We start from the raw sequence: 18,355 nt of genomic DNA on the forward strand, positions 1-18,355 counted from the left end.
ATTAGTAATTAAGCGCCATGTGGAAGTTGATATATTATATTGCCAACGTAACTCAGTTGTAAGTTGTAATAATTAATAAGCGGCAAGGAGAGCGACTTTGTGTTATTTTCCAAGTTAGTAGATCTCCTCTGGCATCAGCGCTAGCTAGCTCCACAAATTAACAACCTTTAAACTTGCATCCACGTTCCACGCCACCATTTTTCTAATTTTTTATTTTGAGCTTATCCGATCCGGATTTCATCTCAAATGATACTATTTCGGTGGAAATTCATGTATATCCTTACACAAAAAAAAAAAAAAAAATTAAATTACATATTTTTTATTCTAATATTCGTAATATGATATTTACCCTTCTAAATTTTAATTCTCACATTTACATAATTTAATACCTTTTTTATGAACTAAAACTACTTTATGTTTTTAAAGTCTCCATTTTACCTAAAAAATAGCATTTTGATGAATCATTTGTTATAATAAACCAGTTAATTAGAAGACTGAAACATTCTCTTACATGGATATATATTTTTTTATTCTTTTTAATAGAGGATAAAATTGGATAATATGATAGTTTTTTTTTGTATTTAGAAAGACAAATATGATATTATAAATTTCAAAAAGAAAAAAAATGCGTAATTTTAAGTATTTTTAAAAATTAATATACATAAAATTCGTCCTAAGATCTGACTATGGAGATTTGGCGGCCATTTTTATTAATATCCCTGAAAAAAAAGAAAATTTTAAAAATAACCCTGTTCCTCATTTTTTTTTAAATATGCCCTGACCGCCTGGACCAGGGGCGGCCCAAAACACCAAGTGAGGCGCCCCAGGGCCCGGCGGCCCATACCCCAAGTGAGGCGCCACCCCCTGGGGCGCCCCATTAGTAATTTGGTTTTTTTTTTTTTTTTTTTTTTGAGAAATCTTAGTATTTTGATTTGAATAATTTTGTTGAAAAAAGTGTTGGGTTTATGTATATGTGTATGTCAAAAAATAAAATATTATGTATATGTGTATGTGTATGCCAAAAAATATAATATTTGATATATTTACGAAGTGATGTCGTAAATTTTTATAACTTTAATTTTTATTTTTATTTCTTTGGTGAACTATATGTATAATATACACACATACACATACACACATGCACATACACATACACATACACATACACATATACACATACATATATACACATACACATACAAAAAAACTCACATATATACATACACATACACATACACATACATATACATACACACATACACATACACATACACATACACATATACCAAATAAATCAATTCGCATAAGCAAAATAGCAAGTTTATCTGCCACCACGTCTGAATAAACCTAACAAACGACTAGTTCTTCTGGTACCAGTGGCAGGTGCGGCATTACTTGTAGAGGCTTGGCTACTAGATGATTGGCTTACAGGAGGAGGGGGTTGTGTTCTACCGGTTGCTTCAGCAACAACTCTGGCATTTTCTCTTTCGTTGTGTTCGTTTATTGCATCTAAATGTAACAATGCAATTCAGTTAGTAATATAATTAAATCATAAATAAATTTTGTACAATTCTACGTACCTGCCCTGCGCCTGTCGGAAACAGAACGGCGAGCCCGATTTCCCGACGGTCGCCTACCACCCATCTCGTCCATGGTCATTACAATACGCTTGTGTCTCCTCCTTCCCTTTCTTATCCATCCTTCTGAAGGTAATATTCTATCTCCGACATATGCAGGCCACTCATGCTGATCAGGATAAGAATGGAAAGATCCACCCCAAGTGGAAGCAAGGTAATCGGTACGGTACATGTCAGCAACATAGTGATCCTCACAGTAGTTCCTCACTCGGCATACCGCCATCACGTGACTGCAGGGTATGTGACTTAGCTGGGGTCCTTGGCATGTACAGGTTACCGCCCTGGCATCTCCGAATTTAACCACGTACTTGCAAGCCCTCTTGACAAACGCCATAGTGCCGTCTGGTTTACAGGTGGTAGGAACGTACTCATTTGGATTTTGCACTTCGAATTCTGTTCCATCGTTACCCATCGGGATCACGGTCATGGTTGCACCTTTGTCTCTGTGTCGTCTTAGTTTCTCCTCCACCCTTGTTGAAAATGACTGGTTCATCCTTATTAATTCTGCGGCCTTAGCACGCCGTTCCTGAAACCAGGCATTTAACTTGTAGAATGTGTCCTCTACAACTGCAGCCATAGGCAACATCCGGCTCTGCTTGAATACTGCATTCAGCGACTCAGATCCGTTGGTGGTCATAATTCCCCAACGCCAACCTCCATCCCGGGATTGATATATTTTCTCGTATGCTGGATCTTCGTTGACATCTCGGGGATTATTTTTCCCCACCTTCATTAAGTAGAGATTTGCCTTTGGCATGTACTACATAGAAAATAAGGAAATAGAATAATGTAAGTAAACAATTGTAGTAAAAAAAATTGTTTTCTTAAAGTACAATAATATATGTAAACAATTGAAATGCATGTACCCTTGCAAAACTGCTAGTCATCTCTACCACCCTTCTCGGCTTTTTCTTTCTGCAATTCCATCTAAATGTATCAGTAACCCACGTGTCGCCTCCGGTTGCCTTGGAAAGGTTCTCCGCAACGTGTTGCATACACAACCTGTGCACACACTGGCCAGTACGTGTTGACCAACCGTAATCTTCACGATCAAAAACATATTTTATTCCTTTGTGCTGGTCTGATATCACACAGAAAAACTTCCCTTCCCCAATCACCCGTCTTCTTAAAAACTGCATAAAGAATCCCCAGTTCTCGCCGTCCTCTTTACGAACAATTGCAAACGCCAAAGGCAACAGCTGGTTCTCAGCATCATATGCGCATGCTATGAGTAGTCTCCCCTCGTAACGGCCAGACATGAAGCATGCATCAATGCTGATAACAGGTCTGATGTATGGCACAGCCTAGATACAAGGACCAAAAGCCCATGCTATGCCCTTGAATTGTTTAGCTCCCTCTATTAGTACACCGTCTTTATCAAAAAAAGGGCCATGCCATCGCTCATATACGGTGCCGACATTTGTACTTGCCATGGCCTGGAGCAATGGTGCCAGATAGCCATATGAGTCCTTCCAACTACCAAATATCCTGCAAATCGCAAGTTCACGACCTCTCCACAGCCTGTTGTATTTTGGGATTACATATTTGTATTTGTGTCTGACGGTCATAGCCACCGCCTTGATGCTCATCGATAGATCCAACTTAATGTCCTCCTCAATTGCATCGGCAATTAGTGATGCTGTCAGATTTGAATGGTCTGTCCTTGTGGACGCAGACTTGCATGTATGAGGTGGTTCGCACTTCTTAATCATCCATGCTTCCCCTGAACCCGCAGGGGTTGCAAAAAGGCGAAACTCGCAGTGCGGGTGAGTTGAACAAAGCACAACTAACCTTGTTCGGTCCCTTTTGTGTATTATACATTCCCAGTTGCCGTGAACATGAGTCTCATATATTTTCTTTACAAGCTCGTCTACGCTGGTATAAACTTGCCCTGCGGCAAGTTCTTTGTTGTATACAACACGAGGACCAAAGAAACTAATGTCTGCCTCTTCGAAAGCTGTGGTGTCGTTGAATGTGGCAACCGGATGCTTATTCCCCCGACCTCTAATCGGGAATTTTTCTGCCCTGGACAACCCTGCTACATTTGCATCACCATCTGATAAGTCATCATCTTCCCAAACCCCTTGGTATTCATCCCCCGTTTCCATTTCTCTTTCTGGTACGGCATCAATAGCATCAACATCAACATCAACATCATTTCGATTAACGGGTACCGGTCCTGACTCTGGCATAGTTGGAAATCTAGGGATTATGGGTGTCTGTCTGGGTGGTAGTGGTAACTCTTCAGTATTTTCTGGGGAGTTGTGGTACCCCTGGTTGTCATTACCGGGGCTGTGATACTCCTAGTGGTACCCCTGGTTGTCATAAGGGGATTGCTGGTGGTACTCCTGGTGGTCATAAGGGGAGTGCTGATGGTACCCCTGGTTGTCATAACCTGAAGGTCCAGCCCCAGCCGAACTTGAAGGTCCAGCCCTCGTGCGGGGAACCCTCTTCGAATATATGTCCATTACCGGGACCCCACAAGCTACAAATTGAGTATACACAACTCTCCACAAATTGGCATCTGTTATTGGAAACTTAACAAAGTAAGGTCTACCCCCCCCACGTGAGTTGTCAATCCGTGTAGCCAACTCTATTTCATACCTGTTGGGGTTTACAGATGTCTTTTCGTATATTAGCTGCTTTAGTTCCTCAAATGTGGTATTTTCATTAATCTCGAAGCCAAATGCGACTTCTTTCGTGTAATGCACGCCATCTTCATCCCTTTCTAGCTTGCCGCCGACATACAGTGCAACTAACATCTCTTCTTTAACAAACTACATTTTAAAAAAAAAATTTACAAGTATTACATGACATAATAATGGGTACATTAATAAATGACTAATTGAAAAATAAATAAACAAAATTAAAAAAAATTACAATTTTTCTACAGTAGGTGTACAGCAATTGCTACAGTAATTGTACAGTACGCTGCAGTAAATACCAACAATAATGTACAGTACGATACAGTACAGGTCAACAGTAAATGTACAGTACGCTACAGTAAATGTCAACAGTAATGTACAGTACGCTACAGTAAGTGCAACAGTAAATTTGGAACAGTAATTACTAATTATTATAATTATAATTACTAATTATTATAATTAAAAAAACATACCTATTTTCCCCAGTTATCGCCTCCAGAGAAGGTCTGAGATCGGGAAGTGACAGAGGCAGAAAATGCGTTTAAATCACAGGACTAGTGGGGCGCCCCAGGGGGTGGCGCCTCACTTAAGGTATGGGCCGCCGGGCCCTGGGGCGCCTCACTAGCTGTTTTGGGCCGCCCCAGGCCCAGGCGGTCAGGGCATGTATGAAAAAAAATTAGAGAGAGGGGCATTTTTAAAATTTTCTATTTTTTTAAGAATATTAATAAAAATGGCCGGAGATTTGGGGATGAAAATTGAATAATTGAAGTTGTTTTAACGAGAAGTGTATTAGTGAAGCCATAATCTTAAAAGTAGTCAATTAATTAATATGGTGTCTTAATTGTTTGTTTGTGAAGAAAATGTATTAGTCAATTTAATAGAGTACACGTCATATAAACCGGAATTGTGCTGGGTAAGTAATATTTGTTCTCTTAGTCAAACTCAAACGGCCCACCGATCGATGATTAGGCCAGCTTTAATTATATAATAATTAATTAATTAATTAATATTGCCGGATTCGCTTCATCGCCATGGCCCGCGGTACTAGCTAGGTTTAGTTAGGGTAGGGTGCTTGTGTTGTGTGTCAATAATCTCCCGGGCAGGGCTTGCTGAGGATAGCTAGCTAGGTTTCCCCTCTAAGGGACGGTCCCACTTTATGGATATCTCCTTTATATTATACATCTTAAATTGAGTAAGCTGTCCTTTATATTATACATCTTTAAAACAAAATCTGATTTTTAACAAGTATGAGAAATTAGGGTTTCTTAGGGTTCCTATCCACTAGTGTTACGACTAATTGGTTTGTAAATTCTGTTATTATATTTATGAAGGCACAGTTGGATGTTGTAGGTACAAAGTGATATCTCTATATTAATACCATCTTTAAATTAGAATAAACGTCACCTCTCGGTACTTGGCTACTCTAATCTAAAGTCATTAAGTTCTTACTGTCCCAATTGATATAGAAAACTATCTTTTACCTCTCGGTACTTGGCACAATTTTCTAAACTATTGTGTAAAGCTCGTATAAGACAAGCATCACCTCTCGGTACTTAGCCTATCAAATACCATATTCCTTATGGTCTGGACCTAATATTCAATTTCTCAATTGCAAATACCAAATCGTAAGATTTCATGTGATTTCGATTAAGTCTTCACAATCAATTAAAATAAAGAATAGATCATAACAAAGAATCAAGAACATATGAAATAAAACCAACTAAATCATAACAAAAGTTTCAAGTACAGCCCTAATTAACCCTAGAAAAGACTTTAGCCAGTCATGGCTAAAGCACAAATGAAATCAAAAGAGTAAAAGAGTTCCAAAGGAAAGAAAATAATAAAACCGGTTGATCAATGGTGTTCTCTCCTCCCTTCTTCTCTCTTCCTTGCTTTTCCTTTCTTTTTCTTGTTCAAAACCAGAAAATCTCTCTCTAAAAACGTCATTAATCTGTTCTACAGGTCCCCTTTTATACCCCTCTCTAAAACCTAGAAATAACTAACTAAAAATAGCAAATTCGGGATCTGAACCGCCTTATTGCGGGCCGCAATACATTCATTGTGGGTCGCAATGGATGGAGGCAGTTAAGAATTTGTCGCGCAGAAAACTGTAAACTCATTTCGGGCCGCAATGGATTTGGTTGCAGGCCGCAATGAAAGTGCAGAAAATCTGTAAAAGCCATTTCGGGCTGTAATGGATTTGGTTGCGGGCCACAATGAAAGTGCAGGAATGAAGGGGCTCTGACTTGTTTGGTTGCGGGCCGCAATAGGTTCATTTCGGGCCGCAATGAATGTTGACAGTTGCTCCAATCTTCATGCTAACTCACCCGTTTTGCTTCGTTAAGCTCCAAACACTTGATTACCTGTAAAATAAACATAACTAGAGCAGTAACTTGAACTTTTGGACATTTCTAACCTAATTAAACCTAATTAAACCTAATTTAATCAAAACTTGGCTTAATTTACATAACAAACCCTAGGTTTCAATAGATACAATTTCGGCTTATCAATCTTTCTTTCTTTTATTGTTGCTAAACTAGGTGGCTTAGTAAAATACCAGTTTGGTACAGTTCGATGGGATAAAAATATTGACAAAGTTGGTTTGACTTTCGGCAACACACCAGTCATATACTTTTCAGTTTTGACTCTATTATTTGCGTGCTGCATGAAACCATTCTAGCCCTGTCAATATTTTTGCCAGTTCAAACTGCAGGTATGTACTTCAGACTGGAGGTATGAGTTCTAGAAAGACAAAATATAACATTTTTTTCTTTAAGCATAGTGTCTCAGTCAAATAATTCAGCCCAAATTTTATTAAGCACTAGAATATATTGGGTACCAGCATAATGTGACTAAATAATGTTCTAAAAAGACTTATCCTTCTTTTATTATAATGTTTCAGGAAGAATTGCGATCCTAAGTTGTTATATAGTGGAAACATGAATGTGTATATTATATATTTGTCTTAATAAATTTTAGTGCTATTTAATGCTTCAAAGTAAAGAAAAGAACTTTAAAAACTTATTGTTAAACTGTTATCCTGTTAATATTAAATTTAATGCTTCAAAGTAAAGAAAAGAACTTTAAAAACTTATTGTTAAACTGTTATCCTGTTAATATTAAATTTAATGCTTCAAAGTATCCTGTTATCCTATCACTCCATTTATGATTATATTTCTTGGATTTTGTATGAGAATGGTTAAGCTATTATACATTGAAAATGCATCACCTTATATGAGAATTGCTTTTTATTCTCTTATAATATGTTCCCGTTGCAACGCACGGTCACGATACTAGTATATATATATATATGCATATTGGTATTGCACTGAAGTGCTCAGAAAACAGCTAGCGACATGCATATTAATTGGGCCGGGCTTATACAATAAACCCTTCAAACAGGCCTTGAATATGTTTAAAAAGATATCAATTCAATTTCCCTCTCATCAGTCATCACCATTCATCAGTTCTCTGTTGGTACTAGCATGCTAAATATATATAGTCTCAACCAATCCTTAATTAGAACGGAAGGAATATTAATTGTAGATTTTAGATATTCATATACACTTTCCTTAATTGTACTCCTCGAGAACAATGACTTTAATTAATTAATTAAGGAGGTTAATTAGAATATATAATTCAACTTTAAAATATGCAATTCCTCTACATCGGTAAGAATTAATTTCTTAAATTAATGAAACAATAATACAAATGTATATATGCATGACCTAGCTAGCTATTCCTTTTGAACTGACTGCATCGATACTATATATATATTGAACAAAAGCATATATATATATATATATATATATACTGTAAAATAATCGAAACAAAACAATGGGAAATTAATTCAGAAAAAAGAAAAGAAGAAGAAAGAAAATACATATATAATCACACACATATATATATGCATGGCTAGCTTTAATTAGCTTTGTTTGCAATATAATTGAGCTAGCTAGTGCATATATATAAATTTTTAAGCAAGCAAAGGAAGTCGGTAATCATCTCCTGATCTTTGATTGTAGTATGCGTACAACATTAATTGTACAACTCCAAGTACTGTTCCAATGCCATTAGGGATCTGAGATTTCAAAACCAAATTAATCTTCATATTTCTCATCCTCAAAAGTAAAGTAAACAAATTAATTAACAAACAGAGGAATTAAAATTGTTTACAAAGGTAGCCAGGAGACTTACATAGATGAAAAAGTCATGCAATAACAAGCCGTATGCAAAGAAAGAGATGCTCATTAAAAAGGTAGCCAGAGACAGATAAAATGGCATGAACTCCACACTCTTTGTCTTTATCACCAAATTCTGAAAAAGAAAAGAAAAAGAAAAAGAAAAATATCAAAGAGAGAGAACATATATATATAGAGCGAGAGAGATATATTCTCAACAGATTTAGAGAGAGATATATCATGAGATAGAATTGCATGCGTACGTACAATGACTAGCAAAGGAGAGGCGAACATAGAGATGAGAGATGCGACGCTTAAATATCCAACCAGATTCATACGAGTTGGATGGTCGAAAAATACAGAGCTAACATAGACTATCAATGCAAATAAAGCAAACACTCCAATCAGCAAGCCTACCATCTTTAACTGCATGCATATATATATATATATATATATCACAACAACAACAACAACAACAAATTAATAATTAATACGTACAAAATGAATCATTTTTAATTAATTATCCATATATATATATAGATCGATCAAACCAAATGAATTAGGTGACTGATGAATTAGTTACCTTTCTTCTTTTGTGAGCATAGGCTATGAAGAGGGTTAAGTAAGCTAGTTGGAAAGCCGCTCCGATGGAATTGACGGTGACGACCAATACTACACCATATGATACGAAGGGGAGGCCGTACCACATGCATATTAGGCAGTTCAAAAGGGAGTACACATATGGTAACCCTGAGAATTGCTCCGTTGATTCATTTCGAATTATCCTTTTAAATGTTGGTCTGGAAATCAGATCAGATTGTTTAATTAATTAAGAAATAGATAAAATTAAAGAAATGAGGTAGATTAGTTAGTTAAGGCTTAATTACGTACATTGGTGAGATGAAGAGAACAAAGGCGAAGAGGTTGCCTGCAAGCATGTATATATATAGTGTGTGTAAAGATGAAACAATATAATTAATTAATATACAGAATTAATTAGGAAGAAATGAAAGAATAATATATAGATGAGCAGGGAGCAGGGAGCAAGAAATATGAATGAATGAATGAATGAATTGTATGTATGATTAATTAATTAATACCAGCGATTCCAGCAGCATAGCAGCATATTTCGTACAAGGGAGTCGATGCATCACCCCAAGAACTACTCATGATTCTATTATATTAATTTCTAGCTATTAATTATCGCAGTTGCAGAGACTCTCTCTCTCTCTCTCTCTCTTCCTCTAACAGAAAGAATTTCTTTTGGCACGTACGTACGCTACCAGTAATCCGCTCCCTCCACAACCCGATCGAAATCCCTTAAGAGAGCATGCAGCTATTTCAAAGGCAAAAGAAACAGAGAACAGAGATCAGAGGCCAGAGAGAGAGAGAGAGAGAGAGAGAGAGAGAGGTTGGACCGTTGGAGTAATTCAATCTTCGTGTTGGCCCACGGGTTTTTCCGCGACAAACAAAAAAGCGAGACGTACGGACTAACTTCTCATTGGTCCAAAAGTAACAATCAACTTTTTTTCTTTTTTCTTTTTTCTTTTTTCTTTTTTCTCTCAAGCACTTCCATTGCAAAATTAATTGTATTGCACAATTTGCACCCACATGGTTGTCAAATGTGAATACTACTACTATTCAAATTTCAAAGGCTAGAAACAATCCCCTCAATCTAGTGGTTATCTTTCATATGCATGTCTATCTCCTTCTTAATTTTGTTCTCTATTATTATATTTCCAAAATGAAACTTTCATTTCTTCTCCAATACTGTTTATGAAATTTAATTTAATTTAATTTTATTCTCTATTATTATTACTGATTCCGCCCTCTTTTTTTGACCCAGCTGGCATCCATGTGTACTTGGTCAGAATATTCCAAGTTTTTACCTTTAAGCATCTTACTGCCATTTCTTTTCTGGTCAATTTATTTATTTATTGCAATACTTTACTTAATTGCTATACCACACTTTAAGAACTTTCTCAATATTAGAAAAAACAACTAGAGTAACATGAGCTAGCGAAGCTTAATTTTGTTTTCTCAGTAATCTTACTGACAGTTACAACTTTTTTTCTTCTTCTAAGAATTGAAGAAAGTTATTAGAAGAGAAATAGTAACAAAAAAAAAAAAAAAAAAAATTTTATATCTCCAGTCTCTAGTTGTCTGAAATATTTTTATATGTTTGAACTCTTTCAAGTGATAGGCCAAAGTACCATCTTCTATAGGCTAATTTAATTTATAGATGCTTCTAATTTAAGATTTTTCTTAGAATTCATGTTGTAACCTTAAAAAATTAAAATATTTTCTTTAAAACAAGAAGACTAAGAGTCAGAAAATTGCTACGGTGGAGCCGTGGAGCTGGTTCTGTCACGGAACAACACGATTACGGCACAATAGGTGAGTCAATTACGTGTTGTGATTCGCGTGTCTCTTGCCGTAACTATTTATGTGCCGTGAACATCTTTAAATAATTTTGCACGGCACGTCACACGAAACATCTAATCATAACAAGGCATGTAGTCACGCGAGTCACGTATAATTACAATTGTTAGATCTTTATCAAATAATAAATCTTGAATAAACTAACTTAAATTATAGTCAAATAATCACGCGAGTCATATTTAACCACAGCATATTTGAACACGACATAACTTCCGTAACGTGATCATTAATTCACATACTTAACCATCGCTTGACATTTTGATAACAACACTTTTTTTTTTTCCACTCTAAGAAAACATTGATGTATGCACCCGGTTCACCATGGACAAAAGTAAAGTGGTTAACAAAGAGAGGTCGATATCTTGAAATTGAAATGAACATTTTTATTTTGGTGGCCGTTGGAAGAGACACCTCAGACTCAGAATGAGTGAGAGAGAGAGTAGCGGTCGAGTCGACGTTGGCCATATATAATAATTAATTAATTCCCGGACCGTGTTCCTCCACATCATATCATATCATATCATATCATATCATATCATATCATATATAATATAATTTGTCGTGCTCCTTAGAACTAATTGGAACTTTATGTTTGCATGGCTGGAGCTTGCCTAGAGGTCGGAGCAGTCCCAGTAAACGTGAGGGGGATGTTGGATTTTTAATTTTTTTTTATTTTTAGGTCAGTGATTTAATTTTGTCTCATTTTGAAATTTAATTTATAATTTAAGTTAAATTTAGAGTTAAAATTACAATATTTTTTAAATTCTAATTGGTAATTATGATTAGAAGTTAAAATATTGAATATCAAAAGGTAAGAGTATTTTTTTTATCCAGTACCTGATTAGTTAATGAGTTCGAACACAATTCGCTATTTTTATCCTGAACCTGCTCCGACTAGAGCTCCTCAAAATATATAATAACACTATTATAAGAATAATAAAAAAAAAATCAAATTCAAATAATACAAGAAAGATGTAAATTGTATGCTATTTACTACAAATAAAGAAAATGTTATTTTAATTTAAATAATTTCGAATAATACTAATTTATTATTCTTATAAAAATATAAGACAAATTGAATAACACTAAACTATAGTTATTTAAAGAAGATAAAAAAAAATTTTAATTGCATCTGACTAAATATTGACACTATTTTTTTTTTTCAATTAGAACCAAAGGTTTAAATAGTGTTTATCACGTTACAGCGGAACAACAATAAAAATGGTGCTATATCCATATTACGCGCTATAGCGCTGATAGCGTCATAGCTTTTATGGTCCAAAAATAATATAGCAGCACTATAGCGCTGCTATAGTACGCTATTTAGAATCTTGATTAGAGCTATTATCATTCGATATTTTAATTCATGATAAATAGAAAAAAAAATGAGAAAAGATATAAGTATGTATACGGTATGGAGTTCTAGCGGGACGCCATACCCTACGGAAGTCTCGAATTATTTTTTCTTCTAAAAAAGTAAGACACCATATCAATATCAAAAATAAAAAAATAAAATAAAAGTGGGACTTTATTGAAAAACTTTTATTTAACTTTTCATTTAATTTTTGTTTAATTTCTGCTGGATAGCTCGACCTCAATTTTTCTGAAAAAAATATTTTTTCATTACAAATAGAGTGCTATATATGATATTTGTACGAGGAGGGTTCAAATGCCTCCATGTTTTTGGGCCTCTATCATGCCTCCATCTCTCTCCATCATTTTCAAAGTTCAAACAATCGATCTGAACCGCTCAACCTAACCTCCATACTAAAATATGTTTGGAGACCAAATTTTATATTTTTAGGAATTTTTTTACTATTTTTTTAGATAGGTAAAAAAATACTGTTTTTAGATGGTTCAGATTTACTGATTTTGTACCTATCTAAGAAAATAGTAAACAAATTCCTAAAAATATAAAATTTGGTATCCAAACATATTTTAGTATGGAGGTTAGATTGAACGGTTCGGATCGACTGTTTGAACTTTGAAAATGATGGAGGCACAAAAACATGGAGGCATTTGAACCCTCCTCTATTTGTATTCCACTTATTGTGTAATGAGCTCTTTATGTTTATTTTGTATAAAATAAAATATAAAGAAAAATTATGATATTTCATCTATCTGAAAAAAAATTATTGGTTCACATTTGACCTTTCATTTTATATTTTGAAATATTAATGCTATATATGTTATAATAATTTGTGGTTTCAAAAATAGTGGCACAGCCTAAAAAATTTGGGAACAATAGAGTCAAGCTATCAAACACAAATTAAACAAAAAATAAATGAAAATTCAAATCAAAGTTTTTTAATGACGTTCCACTTTTTTAAATTTTTTTTATTTTTTATGTTGATATAATGTTTCATTTTTCTAAGAAAAAAAAAATTCAGGACTAGCTTACATATGGTATGGCAGTGTTTCAGAAGCTTCTGTATGGTAATATGGCGTTATAGACATCATTCTTTTTCTATTTTTAAATTGTGTCTGTATCCTTTGATTCCTTTGTCATTTTTTTTTTTCTATTTACCATAATAAAAATAAAAGTGTTGTCATGCACCAAGCATACAGAATTGTGTACAGCACAATACTAACATTATATATATAATGTTCTATGTGAAATAACGCAAAATGCATGATACAATTATATATATTAAATTGGATTCGATTTTAATTGATATATAAATCGATATTATATAAGTGGAATAGAAGACACGAAGAACTTTATTTATTAGAAATCCCTAGCTAGTTTGTTTATGTTAATTTTGATACGGAATTCTCACGGATAGGATCGATAAGTGCTAGCTATTTGAAATTTAGTGCGTGGAATAACAACGTTAACGACGACGCTATGTCTATGATATATATATATCCGAATATTCTACCTTCTTAATTTATGCTCTACAAAACGAGTAGAAAGACAAATTAATTGCTCCCTTTTTTTTACCACTCCTTTTAAATGTTTTTGACAGTACGTAAAAGAACGAACAAAATAGTATGATGCTCTTGATTATATTATTTTCTTTATTAGTTATAAAAAATAAAAAATGCATGAAAAATTAACATAGACAAATTCATTCCCATTCATCAATATTTAATTATTTATATATTTTTCTATTTTTTATATAATAAAATTGTGTGAGACAATATTTTGCATGTATGTATAAAAATACTCATTATCTCAAATTTTTTTTTTTTTCATTATGAGTGTTAAAGTTTTTTTATTGTCAAGTAATTCAAAGAAAAATAGGCATATGAAGAAACAAAGATATAGTTAATAAAAATTCTTTTGTCATTTGTCCATTTTTTTTTCCTTTTCAATTTTATGCAAGAACCCAGTTGTAATTAAATTTATATCCCAAAGGAACTTATAAATATTTTTACATAGGTTATTTAATTGAAAAATAAGGTGACCATCCATTTTGTCGATTTTATATGGTAGAAATATATATTAGATTTGAGAATTTGTGAGCGAAGATTTTTGAATATTTAAATATCACCTTAAATTTCACACGTGACACGTGTAATAAATACTGAAGTGATCCCAACTAGCTAGCTACTGTTTGGATTAACTGGATGAATTGGGAATCTCTTTGACTTGACTTGACTGGAGGAGTGTAGGGCCAGGGCCGCCCCCCTTTAAAATTCAGCGATGAATTGGGCCGGGCTAAACCTAAAGCAGAGCCCTTAATATTAATTGACATATATCTTCTGTACAAAATGAAGCCCAAGAGATTTGGTACCATCAGGAATGGCTGCTGGGTTTTGGTGGACTCTTTTAATTTGGGCTAACATTCTATCTTTAATTTCTCTCCCTTCAGTTTTTTTCTCTCTAACTTTGGGCCAGGCCTTATGACCCATTTACATCGCTCTCTTTAATTTGGTGGTCAAACTCAAACGCCGAATTGAATTGAATTGAATGGAACAAGTTAGCATCCATCCATATATGTGTGTGTACATATATATATATTTCACACGAGATAAACGTCAACGCCGACAAATTGGAATTAGTTAAAATCAATAGTAAATAGTACGTTGAGTAACGCAAGAATTAATGTTGGAGCAAATTAAAGAGCACATTCCGTGCAAGGAAAGTTAAAATATATATATATATAGAGAGAGAGAGAGAGAGAGAGAGTTTCACTTTCAGGCTTGTCAATTAATTGAGGCAGCTAATTAATAGTTTTTCTTCATTTCCCACTTGTTTCTTCTTTCCCTTGTAACTGGCCTGTTCCTTTCAAATATTATTCATTGTTCATTGCTTTGACAATTGACAGAGTGTGCATGTCAACACCACAATCACAACTCATAACACCGAATGCATTTCTAATCTAACTAACTGCCAATCAATAAAATCACACAATTAAATATCAAGAATGAATGCTACACATTGCTTTAATTAATTCCTCCATCCACAATAAACTCTCTCTCTCTCAAAAAAGAAAAAAAGAAAAAAAGTTGCAATCTACATTTTATACAACGAATTAAAAAAAATAATAAATAAGTGACCCTCCAATCGAAGTTTGCCATATATATATATATATTATCGAGCAATTAAACTACGTCCTTAATTATGTTTTATATATTTATTTATTTATTAATATTAACTGAACTTTAAGCTAGCTAGCTAGCATATATATAGCCTCTCAATTTTATATATAATTATATCCTTTCATTCATGACATGTCCGATCGAGTTTAAGTTAGATTTCTAACTACACCCCCTCCCTCCCCTCCCCTGTATATGCGCCATGCATGACTGAATTAATTAATTAATAATTATGAAGGCTAATTAAATCTAGCACTAACTTCCATTTATGTTTTCAGTCGTCGTTTGCCCCAGCTGTACTGTTTTCCTTTTCCCTACAACATCATGAGTACCACCACTGTCCTCATTTCTACTCTCGCTTTCCGACTTAGATGTGGACGACACTACTGGTGCCGGTGCTGGTGCTGGTGCTGGTGCTGGTGCCAGTGCCGGTGCCGGTGCTGGTGCTGCCGTGCTTCCATTTCCAGCAAGTAGTTTTTTACGGTACAATGCATCCAGTTCATGAAAATAAGGACACGTCTTAGAATCCTCCGGTCTCCTTTTACTGCTCTCTTTTACCCTCTTGAAATACTTGTTGATATTCTCCCATTTCTCCTTGCATCTTTTTGCACTCCGGTTGTACCCCATTCTCTTCATCCCTGCCGATATCTCCTCCCACATCGGCCCTTTGGGCCCGTTCTCTTGGTACCGTGTCTCCAGTTCAGTTCTTATCTTTATCAATGCATGCACCTCTACCTTGGGCCACCGTGATGACGGTGTGGCCTCAGTCACCATGCTCATAACAATTTCCCGAGACTCCACAGGAGCAGGAGATGAATACGCTTGATGCGGTACAACTTCAAGTGCTGGTATCTGTGGTGTTGTTGGCAACTGGTCTGATGGCAGCTGTTGCTGTTGCTGTTGCTTTGGTGGTGGTGCGGTTAAATTAGGTGATGATCGTGGCACCTGTTGCTTTTGCTGATTAGGTTTTGGAGACATAAGCGTAATTGCCATGTTTAAGGCCGGTGGAATTGCAGCAGCTGGTTGAACAGATTGCATGTTGATTCTTTGTATGAAGGATACGAGAGCAGCATCACGTGATGTGGCCATGGCACGTTCATGAGACAAGATCTCATGCTCCCTGTTCAAGCGTGCAGTCTCCTGGCGGCGCCACGCATCCTCACGTGCCATCCTCTCCTGTTCGCGTTTCTCCAATGTCTCCAAAAATAACTTTTGCATCTCCTCCTGCCTTGCCATGACTTGCTTAACAAGCCCTTCAAATAGATCCATCATTTTCCTCTTTCTACCTCCTTTCTCTTGGTTCCCACTTGCATCTGTCATTTCACTGTCAGATTCTTCAGATTCCGAAGAAGAGGTGGTGAATCCCATTGGACCTGCTTCTGTGTTTTGGGCCGGGCCCGGGGCCACTACCGAGATTGGAGTTGGTTGGATTGGGCAGAGCGGTGGGCCTGCACCAATTGGACTTATGAGAAATCCTGACGAGGAGACCGGAGAAGCAGCTGGCATCGTCATCGTCATCGTCATCGTCTTCGTCTGTGCTGTGCTAGGAACACTCACATAACTCGTACTAGTGTGATGATTTGCCGTTGATGTGGCCAAGTTTAGGGTCTCCAGCTCAGCAAAAAACCGGTACATTTTGCCGTCTTTGTGGCCGGCGCGACCGTCTTTCGTGCGCTTGTAGTACTTTTGTACATTCTCAAATTTTTCTCTGCATTTCTTTGCGCTTCTCTTGTAGCCGAGCTCCGCTAGTTTGCTGGCAAAGGCAGTATTAATTAGAAAGTAACAATGCACTGCAGTAATTAAATTATAGTTTAGATATTTTATTTTTAGCAGAGAGAGAGAGAGAGAGAGAGAGAGAGAGAGAGAGAGAGAGGAGGCAATCAGGCCATGCAATGATTGCAGATGAGTGGAATGGAAGATAATTAGAGGAGCGCATATGAGAGCATGTGGTGTGTCGGAGTTTAATTAATTTTACCCAATTCTGACAGTAAATCAGAGAATAAAACTGGTTGGGATTAGTGCATCTGACAATTCATTCTTTACATAAAATGACGCCAAATTAATTACTACTGTAACCATCAAATATCAATCAAGCCAAAGTAAATCTTTTAATTTCTTTTCAAAACTGATGATAATTAAGTTAACTAATCGATCCGTGTGAAAAGAAAAGAAAAGAAAAGAAAATAAAATAGAAATTAAGGTTAGTTATTAATTAAAGTGTATGTATAGTATACGTACCTTGAAACTTGTTCCCAAAGAGGTCCTTTAGGGGAAGCATCTCTAAATGCTGAATCCATCTCCGATCGAATTCTGAGAAGCGCCAGAGTCTGTTCCCTCGGCCACCTATGACTGGTGGGACCGCCGCTCTCCAATTCTTCCCCAATTCCTCCAATTCCATTATGATCTCTTCTTACCACGGAATTCAGTTCCTCAAAATTAGACTGCTGCTGCTGCTGCTGCTGCATGGTATGATAATTAATTAAGCACCAGCTAGCTAGCTAGCTCTCTTTCTCCTCTTCTCTTCTCTTCTCTTTTCGCCTCGCCTCTCCTCTCCTCTCCTCTCCTCTCCTCTCCTCTCCTCTCCTCTCCTCTACTCTATTTGGATAGATAAGACTTAAGAGGTGGTGGTCTCTGGTCTGGTACCAGTAGAATAGTAGATAGTACAGACAACTAGGGAGAGAGAAAGAGAAATAGAGAGAGAGAGAGGGATTGATAAAAAGGTAGAGCGGTGCAAACTAAAGTTATCTCTTTTTATTTTATTTTATTTGTTTTCCCTTTTGGCATGTGTTTCTCTTTCAGAAAGGAGTATGATGTACAGTGGATGTAGAGAGAGAGAAAAGGGGTAAGGGGGTAGGGACAATTGAATATCACAGTTAGGAGGGGAGGGGAGGGGAGGGGAGAGGAG

At 35.8% G+C, this 18,355-nt stretch overlaps 2 protein-coding genes across 2 annotated transcripts; both read right to left on the reverse strand.

The window, feature by feature from the left end:
• Window positions 1–8,103: 8,103 nt before the first annotated feature.
• On the reverse strand, window positions 8,104–9,760 carry LOC144555600 (bidirectional sugar transporter SWEET2a-like). The gene is made up of 6 exons (XM_078303991.1): window positions 9,564–9,760; window positions 9,355–9,391; window positions 9,047–9,263; window positions 8,731–8,889; window positions 8,480–8,599; window positions 8,104–8,363 (listed from the first exon to the last, which is right to left on the reverse strand). The coding sequence occupies exons 1-6, from the start codon at window positions 9,631–9,633 to the stop codon at window positions 8,259–8,261; spliced, it is 708 nt and encodes a 235-aa protein (XP_078160117.1). The 5' UTR covers window positions 9,634–9,760; the 3' UTR covers window positions 8,104–8,258.
• A 5,884-nt stretch (window positions 9,761–15,644) lies between these two features.
• Window positions 15,645–18,012, reverse strand: LOC144555598 (trihelix transcription factor GTL1-like). Its single transcript, XM_078303990.1, has 2 exons — window positions 17,689–18,012; window positions 15,645–17,203 (listed from the first exon to the last, which is right to left on the reverse strand). The coding sequence occupies exons 1-2, from the start codon at window positions 17,913–17,915 to the stop codon at window positions 15,706–15,708; spliced, it is 1,725 nt and encodes a 574-aa protein (XP_078160116.1). The 5' UTR covers window positions 17,916–18,012; the 3' UTR covers window positions 15,645–15,705.
• Window positions 18,013–18,355: the final 343 nt, after the last annotated feature.

Source organism: Carex rostrata, chromosome 6, assembly GCF_964058835.1.
Source record: "Carex rostrata chromosome 6, lpCarRost1.2, whole genome shotgun sequence".
Lineage (NCBI taxonomy): Eukaryota > Viridiplantae > Streptophyta > Magnoliopsida > Poales > Cyperaceae > Carex > Carex rostrata.